The sequence below is a fragment of the Budorcas taxicolor genome, chromosome 4 (genome assembly GCF_023091745.1).
Source record: "Budorcas taxicolor isolate Tak-1 chromosome 4, Takin1.1, whole genome shotgun sequence".
NCBI lineage: Eukaryota > Metazoa > Chordata > Mammalia > Artiodactyla > Bovidae > Budorcas > Budorcas taxicolor.
This window is the reverse complement of record NC_068913.1, coordinates 106714222-106723605: the sequence shown is the minus strand read 5'-3', so window position 1 is coordinate 106723605 and position 9384 is coordinate 106714222. Positions and strand designations below refer to the sequence as shown.

Genomic DNA, 9384 nt, shown 5'->3' with positions numbered 1-9384 from the left:
ACATGGAACGTGAAAAACGTGAAAGTTTTAGTCGCTCAGTCGTGTCAACTCCTTGTGACCCTGTGGAATGTAGCCCGCCAGGCTCCTCTGTCCACGGAATTCTCCAGGCGAGAATATTGGAGTGGGTAGCCGTTCCCTTCTTCAGGGCATCTTCCCAACCCAGGGATTGAACCCAGGTCTCCTGCATTGCAGGCGGATTCTTTACCATCTGAGCCACAAGGGAAGCCCTGAGTTACATGGACTGGCTTTTAAGTATCTTCCCACTTGAATCTTCAAAATTCTATACAAAATCTTATCAGTCGCTGTATCTATGCCATGGACTCCTGACCCTGCAGTATTCCAGCTGCCCACCTTTGGATGCCAGATGCCTTTATGCAGGTTTTCATTCATATGCTAACAATGCTCTGCATTTAGGGACTTCTTCAAACTGCAGAGACAAATTCTTCAGAACTGGGAGATTGTCTGACACTTTCTTTTGTAAGTGACCCATTTATGCTTCCCTTGTTCTATCTTTGTAGAACTTTCATATTCAGATATGGGACTCCTGAGTTAAGCTTGCAGTTTTCTTACCTTTCTAATTTTCCAAATTTTAGTCTATTTTTGATATACTTTGGGCACTTTTATTTTTTTCTTTAGTCTATTAATGAATTTCTTTTTTCTAGTCCTAATCTTATATTCTAGGAGCATTTTCCTTTATTTTCTGATTTTTTTCACACAGCATCCTCTTCTTCAGAACAAAACATGTTCTAATTTTAAAAGGATATGCATTATAGGATTTTTTAAATTTGTTTTTGCTTCCTAACTGATCTTCGTTTTCCTCAAATTTTTTTTCTTCTGTTTTTTGTTCTCTTGGTTCCTCCAACTGCTGTGGTAGGTCATCTGGATATAGATAATGTGACCAACTGTCCTGGCTTCACAGTTGACTAAGGAGTTTTAGGGATATGGGACCTTCAGTTTTTTAAATGAGACAGTCCTTGATAACGTGGGATGAGGGGTCACTCTGCTTGTGGAACAGGTATTTCCTTGCCTACACAGAAAATGCAAGGGACTTGCAGTGCCTGGTTGCTATTTGTACAAACTTTTAAGCAGTATTCCTGTTTATAAGCTCTCACCCTCACAGTCCTTGGTAGCTAAGGCTTCCATGTGCTGACTGACCAGTTCTGTTGGGTGAATTGACCTGTTTCTTCTTACTTTCCCCTTTGCAGAATTTAGTTTGTACCTCAGTCTTATTACCTTGGAAACACTTATTTTTGTTTTCCATATTTAAAAATTGTAAAATGTTATCTGTTGTAACTTTTTCTCCATTCTCTGTGTCCTTGCTAATTAACAATTTTTGATTCCTACAATGCCTTTTAGTGTGACTGGGAGAGTAAGTGGGAATGGTCAGCTGATCACATTAAATAGAAAGAATTACTATTCTCCTCCCTGGAACTTCACTGTAGCATCCTGGGTGAGGGGTCAGCTGTTTCTTTTTCATGAATCTTGACCCTCCCTGGTGCTTCATTCTCTATCTTCTGGCCCTGGACTTGTTAGGGAACAAAGCAGTTATTAGGGCACTCACAAAGAGTGAATGTGCTCCTATCTGGAACAGAGGAAGAGAACAAACTAGAGCTGTGCTTTGGTTTGGAGGACTGGAATGGCTGAAAAGGGGCAGATTTAGGAGAGGTGCCTCCTCTGAGCTCTCTCTTGGAATTACGGAGTCATGCAGAGAGGAGGGATGCATGAAGAGCTTAGAAAATACCTGTTTTCTTGGTTGACATTGAGTGTGGAAAGGGTCAAAACTGGAAAAGTAAGAAGATAAATATTTATAAGTTGACCCTAAATACTGCAAGGAACTGCTGACACTGTAACTGGAGAAGTGGCGTCCCTCACATTTCTAACACAAATATCAGAGTGGATGGTTACCCTCTGACCCAAGGCTGCTGGTTTTGCACAGGAGGTGGAGAGGTGGGTTAAACTCAGGCATGTGCGTGTGCACTTGCGTGTGTGCACACACATAAGTATATGGTAGGAACATACTTTATGAATGCTAACCTGTAGATAACACAGAGCTCTTTAATCCCTAATTCAGGGTCTTCTCCAAAAGCTACTAGTCAGGAGGGGGAGATTTCTCCATCGCTGAGCATCTGTAAGTGTTGGGCGGCATTCTAAACCAGGAGAAATATTTTTCTTCAGCTGAAAAGTTTCTCTGCACTGACTCACAGGGACTAATTATTTTCTCACTCTGAAAACTTTGTAAGGAATTAAACCAATTATCTCCTTCTTAGATGGCATATACCTTAACTCAGCTTCTACTAATACCTCCAGCACAAAATCACTCAGAATTTCTCTTGAGAGACTCTGATGCAATTCTTTCAACCAGTTAATCATGTCCCTTCCCCCGTAAGAAATCAAGTGCAAAAACATATCTTTTTTTCTTACTTTTATCTTCTGAAGTGATGAAGTTCTTGGCTTCCAAATGCTGGGAACTTGGTGTAGAATAAGCTGTTTATCTCAGCGTCACCAGCATCACATAGGAAAAATTCTGTCTCACATTTTTTATAGATTAATATAAAATAATCTTGGGCTCCAAAATCACGGCACATGGTGGCTGCAGCCATGAAACTAAAAGACACTGATCCTTGGAAGGAAAGCATGAGAAATCTAGACAGCATACTAAAAAGCAGAGATATCACTTTGTCGACAAAGGTTCATATAGTCAAAGCTATGGCTTTTCCAGTAGTCGTGTACGAATGTGAGAATTGGACCATAAAGAAGGCTGAGGACTGAAGAACTGATGCTTTCAAATTGTGGTGCTGGAGAAGACTCTTGAGAGTCCCTTGGACAGCAAGGAGATCAAACCAATCAATCCTAAAGGAAATCAGTCCTGAATATACATTGGAAGGACTGATGTTGAAGCTGAAACTTCAATACGTTGGTCACCTGATGTGAAGAGCTGACTCACTGGAAAAGACCCTGATGCTGGGAAAGATTGAAGGCGGGAGGAGAAGGGGCCAACGGAGGATGCGATAGTTGGATGGCATCATCGACACAATGGACAGGAGTTTTGCAAACTCCAGGAGATAGTGAAACCTGGTGTGCTGCAGCCCATGAGGTCACAAAGAGTCGGACACGACTGAGCGACTGAACAAAAAATTATTTTATTATACAGATGAAACAGAATTTATTTAACCAGCCACCTATAGATATCTCATTGCCATCAATGTTGTTATTACAAAGACACTGTAACAAAAACGCTGATAACATTGTGCTAATGACATGAGAAATGGGGAGATGGATTAGGACTGGGGTAGAGGGTGCTGATTAGGGGAGTGTTGAGGTTGCCAGTGCTATAAGGGAGGCATGAGACATCTCTGCGGAAGTCTGGATACTAGTGTGGTAAACTCGGGGTGAAGGAATGGAAGGGAAAAGAAGGACCCAGAGATGAATCAAAGACCTGGAACCACAGAAAGAGAACTATAGAGAGGAATCAGGAGAGAAAGCGGCCAGGAGAGGATGAACAAATGAAGGGACAGGAAGCAGGGACCTTGAAGGGATGGCAGAATGTGAGAAATACAGGGAGGGGACAAAGGCTGCCTCTTCCTCCACTCCTGCACTCCCCTCAGCCCAGCCACCTGGCAAGGCCAGCTCTCCCCTCCATTCCAGCTTGGGCACAGCAGCTCTGCTGACCCACCCCACTCCTGGCGGGCAGCACAACCTGGGGGCCAGCAGGTGGGAGAACTCCTTGCTCAGCCCTTCCTCCCACACCCTGAGAAAGTCCACAGATTAGAGAGGTGTGTCTGCACCTAAACAACAGCCACCCCTGAAACTGTACAGGTATCAGACTGTGCACTGAGTTCACAGCCAGCCAAGAAAATGTGCAGAGAAGTATTCAGGCCACAGGACTTTGGAATAGGAAAACAAGAGAATATGCTGGAGCCAGAGAAGGAATAGGGAGCTCCCCACAGTCAGAGGATATAAAGATAAGGACAATTTATGAGACGATGATTCAAGAACCTGGAATCAAGTAGTTATTCGATTCTGGAGCCAGAGAATATATTTCTGATACTCTCCTCTTCAGAAACCTAAATATCACATATATTGTTATTACATTTAATTTTAAAACATTTTGTTGTGAAATGTACCATAAGTGAAATACATATATATAAAATAAAGTGAATTTTTATATAACAACCTATAATGATAAACACCATGGCCATAATATAAAAGAGTTCTGTTGCACACAGATTATTTGATGATGATTAGGCTCCGGTTCAAAGTGCTTTTCAGACCATTCTAGAATTCAGAATGTATTCTTCCATATAAAAAGCTTTGGTGCTGCTGCTGCTAAGTCGCTTCAGTCGTGTCCGACTCTGTGCGACCCCATAGACGGCAGCCCACCAGGCTCCCCCATCCCTGGGATTCTCCAGGCAAGAACACTGGAGTGGGTTGCCATTTCTTTCCCCAATGCATGAATGTGAAAGGTTAAAGTGAAGTCGCTCAGTCGTGTCCAACTCAGCGACCCCATGGACTGCAGCCTACCAGGCTCCTCCGCCCATGGGATTTTCCAAGCAAGAGTACTGCAGTGGGGTGCCATCGCCTTCTCCGGAATAAAAAGCTTTAGGGCCAGACTAGTTTCTGAACAGACGACAGCACTGTTTGACTCTGTCCCGAAGAGCTTCTACGACTCTGTCGTTCCGGAGAGTGAAGATGAACGGGTTGAGGAAAGGGGTGACTACGGAAACCATCAGGGAAACAACCCTGTTGTAGTCAGCGGCCTGCGTTTGCTTGGGTTTCACGTAGAGGAACAAGCAGCTGCCGTAACCAATCACAACACAGGTGAAGTGGGAGGCACACGTAGAGAAGGCTTTCCTGCGGCCAGAGGCCGAGGGGATCTTGAGGATGGTGGAGACGATGCAGGTGTAGGAGACAATTGTAGGGATCAAAGAACCAAAAAGAACAAAAACAGCCATTAAGAAGAGGATGAATTCCATGAAAAGAGTATTATCGCAGGATAGTTTGAGCAATTGCCCTCGGTCACAGAAAAAATTGTCAACCACATTTGATTTGCAGTAGGAAAGCTGAAATGTGGCATAAACTGGCCAAATTTGAAAAAGGATCCCAAACAACCATGACACAATTACCACCAAGTTGCAGGTGCGGCTGTTCATAATGACGTTGTACCTCAGGGGGTTACAGATGGCCACGTAACGGTCCACAGCCATTGCTCCCAACAGGGCAAACTCTGTGGTTCCCAGAGCAAGGTACAGGAAGAGCTGGGTGACACATGCAGCCAGAGATACTGCCTGCATCCCAGGGAGCAGCAACCCCCAGAGCATCACGGGGACGACAATGGTGGTCACCAGGATCTCCAAGGCCGAGAGATGACCAAGGAAGAAATACATGGGAGACTGCAGCCGTTTATCAAGACAGACAATCACAATGATGACTGTGTTACCGATTAATGTCACTGAGTAGAAGAAGAAGAAGGTAGCAAAGAGGATATGGCGTAGTTCTCTAGATCCAGAGAAGCCAAGGAGATAGAATTCAGTGGCACTGGAGTGATTCCCCAACATGTAGCTTGGACTTTTGTTCCTTGTGAAGTCTAAAGAGCAAGGGAGAGATAACATACTTCTAACCTCAGAAAGACGAAAAACATTTTCAACTTGAGGAAATACACCCTACTCCTAGGCTCTACAACACGACTATTTTCTACACAAAGTTAATAGTAGATACTTTATGAAGGAACGTGTAATATATTAAGATAATAACATAGGCCCAAAAAGATGAGCAATGGTCACCAATACCACCCTAGGCATGAAAACCCACTGTCCCCAATAGGCACCCTTGCCTCTCAGTTCACAGCTTTGCTCTCACCTGTTACCCTATCTACTTTCTGGAATGCAACATGCTCATTTATACAATGACCCCTTCCATTCTGAATGCCCTAAATTGTCTTCTGTGCCTGTTTTGTCCATGTCCTGCAAAAACTGCTGTATGTAAACAGTTATAAGACAAAAAAAAAATGTTAGTCACTCAGTCGTGTCAGACTCTGCAACCCGATGGAGCCCGTCAGGCTCCTCTGTCCATGGAGTTCTCCAGGCAAGGAAACTAGAGTGGGTTGCCATTCCCTTCTCCAGGGCATCTTCCAGATCCAGGGATCAAACCTGGGTCTCCTGCATTACAGGCAGATTTTTTACCTCCTCAGCCACCAGAGAAGCCTGTGAGACAGAATTCCCAGTTAATCACAGCCAGACATAGTTACTTCTTTCCTCTGTATCTGCTAAAAACAGGCTCCATTTCAATTACGTTCATTTTAAATTTGTTGCCTCTTATATTTATCATTTTGGGCATGCTGTTGGGAATTTGGGTCAATCCAAAACATTGTCATGAGATAAAAGCTATTTTTGAAACAAAGTACTTCTCTGATTTAGGGGGAGCTGGCTCCCTACAATGAATTATCCATGTCTTCCTCTTTACTTTTATGATAAACATGATCTTCCATCTCTGCCTTCACTGAATATGTCTCCTCTACACAGGAAAAACCTGGCCAGTTTCTAGTTGATGATTTCTAGCTCTGAGATTACAATTCCTCTGCAACCAGATGGCTTTCACTTGGCTCTAATCAATATCTAATATCTATCATGCTTTTACTTGTTTATTCATTTATCATCAAAATCAAAATCCCATCGCCCAAAAAAATCCCTTCATTAGAATTAAGTACCTTGAAGGCCAAAGCAACAGTTAGAACTGGACATGGAACAACAGACTGGTTCCAAATAAGAAAAGGAGTACTTCAAAGCTGTATACTGTCACCCTGCTTATTTAACTTACATGCAGAGTACATCATGAGAAACGCTGGGCTGGAAGAAGCACAAGCTGGAATCAAGATTGCCGGGAGAAATAGCAATAACCTCAGATATGCAGATGACACCACCCTTATGGCAGAAAGTGAAGAACTAAACAGCCTCTTGATGAAAGTGAAAGAGGAGAGTGAAAAAGTTGGCTTAAAGCTCAACATTCAGAAAACGAAGATCATGGCATCTGGTCCCATCACTTCATGGCAAATAGATGGGCAAACAGTGGAAACAGTGTCAGACTTTATATCTTTGGGCTCCAAAATCACTGCAGATGGTGACTGCAGCCATGAAATTAAAAGACACTTACTCCTTGGAAGAAAACTTATGACCAACCTAGATAGCATATTGAAAATCAGACACATTACTTTGCCAACAAATGTCCGTCAAGCAAGGCTATGGTTTTTCCCGTGGTCATGTATGGATGTCAGAGTTGGACTGTGAAGAAGGCTGAGCACCGAAGAATTGATGCTTTTGAACTGTGGTGTTGGAGAAGACTCTTGAGAGTCCCTTGGATTCCAAGGAGATCCAACCAGTCCATTCTAAAGGAGATCAGTCCTGGGTGCTCTTTGGAAGGAATACTGCTAAAGCTGAAACTCCAGTACTTTGGCCACCTCATGTGAAGGGCTGACTCATTGGAAAAGACCCTGATGCTGGGAGGGATTGGGGGCAGGAGGAGAAGGGGACAACAGAGGATGAGATGGTTGGATGGCATCACCGACTGAATGGACGTGAGTCTGAGTGAACTCCGGGAGTAGGTGAAGGACAGGGAGGCCTGGCGTGCTGCAGTTCATGGGGTCACAAAGAGTAGAACACGACTGAGTGACTGAACTGAACTGAACTGAACCTTGAGGGCACATTCCTTAGTACTCTTATATCACAACAAGTGACAGGAATAGAGTCTGACAACATGTGTGCTCTGTAAATATCATACACTGAATATATCCATTAGTAGATAAAGAACCATACAATAAATAATGTCTAATCTGACTAGCTTTCCCTTCACTCATTCTTCTCTAAACCATTCTCCAGTTAGCCTGCAGTCTTTCTTGCTGCAGATCCCTTCCAAATGGCAAGTGAATAAGGAAGAGATAGTGAGAAGAGAGAGGGTAGGGTCTTAGCTCTCTCAGGCAGAGGGCTGGGCCTACACCCCTCAACCTGCTTCTTGCTACGGAGGGAAGGTCAGATGCACAGCTCGTCTCCTCTGCAGCTTTCTCAGTTCACTCGTCAGCCTTGTTGCAGGAGGCAGCTCAGCTCAGGACTTCCCATGGTGATGCTTTTCACAGAGGGAAATCGCTTGGAAGACACTCACCTCCAGAGGAGACAGAATGTAACTTCTACCACCCTTTAGGCGTCAACTCAGCCCAGCCCCTGTAAAGCTAGTAGGAAGCAATATTTGGCAGACAGTCTGATTCTGCTATCTGCACTCACAATGAGGAACAACTGGCCACACACAGAAACTTGAGGAAGTCCAGAAATAACGGTGCTGAGAAGGATCCAGCACCAGGCTGTCTCCCTGTCTCTCGTTCTCTCTGCCTCTTTCCTCCTCTCCCTACTCTGTCCCCAAGGATGGTTATTCACTAAGGAACAATTCTCACAGGCAGATGCACACTAGGGAGGCAGTCAAGGAAAAGCTGAAGAAACTTTCACTCTTCCCTCCTGAGGCTAATCAAGTTGGAGACCATGGAAGTTTAAGTTTTGTGCAGTGGGCACACTTGAAAGCTCCCAGTGAGGAACTTCTCAACAACCAGCTGCCTCCCTCCCAGGCCCTTACACACCACCACACAATCCCAGCTGTCCACAGTCAGCCAACTCAGCTGCTATGTGCTTCTCCCTGACTACACGGAGCCCTATGGAGCCTAAGTCACCCCGAAGCTGTGAACCCACCAGCGGATTCAAGACACTTGTCGAGAACCTAAGAGGCCACCAAGTGGACGTCTGTCCAGATCCTCTATTCATCTCCAGGGCTGCATGAAGCCCATCTTTCCCAGATGACCTCTGCCCTCTCTGTACCACACATCCTCTTGGCCACAGTTACGCATCCTGGTCAGAGATGAACTGAGAGGATGTGCGACCTACTCCACCACACACCTGTTAATCCCACGGCCCATTCGCATCTCTCTAACCCCCATGTGTTCCAAGTGGGGTTGCCCAGCCATACATTCCCCTCTAGGTCTCCAAATGCGATTGGGTAACCTCCCTCATCAGCTTGAATTGAGCGATAACAGTGCTTTAGAAACAACATTGAGGACTGATAAAAAAGATGTTTGAAAAACATAGAAGTGAACATGCTTGGGATGCTTAGTAAAATAGCAAAATCATATTTTAAATATTTATTTTTTACACTTTCAAAACCAACTGTCATTTTTTATAAAATTAGCACAGATCAAAATTAAAATTTCACATGGAAGGACCCAGGCTAAAATTTAAATGTCCCTCTCCCCATTTGTTTGATTCTACCGATCCATCTCCTAAAGCTAAATATTATTATAGATTTCTATTGTATTAATATAGAAGTTCTCTGTATATACATGAATATCTCTATATT

General features: G+C 44.0%; 1 protein-coding gene across 1 annotated transcript; it reads right to left on the bottom strand.

The window, feature by feature from the left end:
* Positions 1–4610: 4610 nt before the first annotated feature.
* Positions 4611–5555, bottom strand: LOC128046823 (olfactory receptor 9A4). Its single transcript, XM_052639033.1, has one exon. It carries the CDS (start codon positions 5553–5555, stop codon positions 4611–4613), a length of 945 nt encoding a protein of 314 aa, XP_052494993.1.
* Between the last annotated feature and the right edge of the window lie 3829 nt (positions 5556–9384).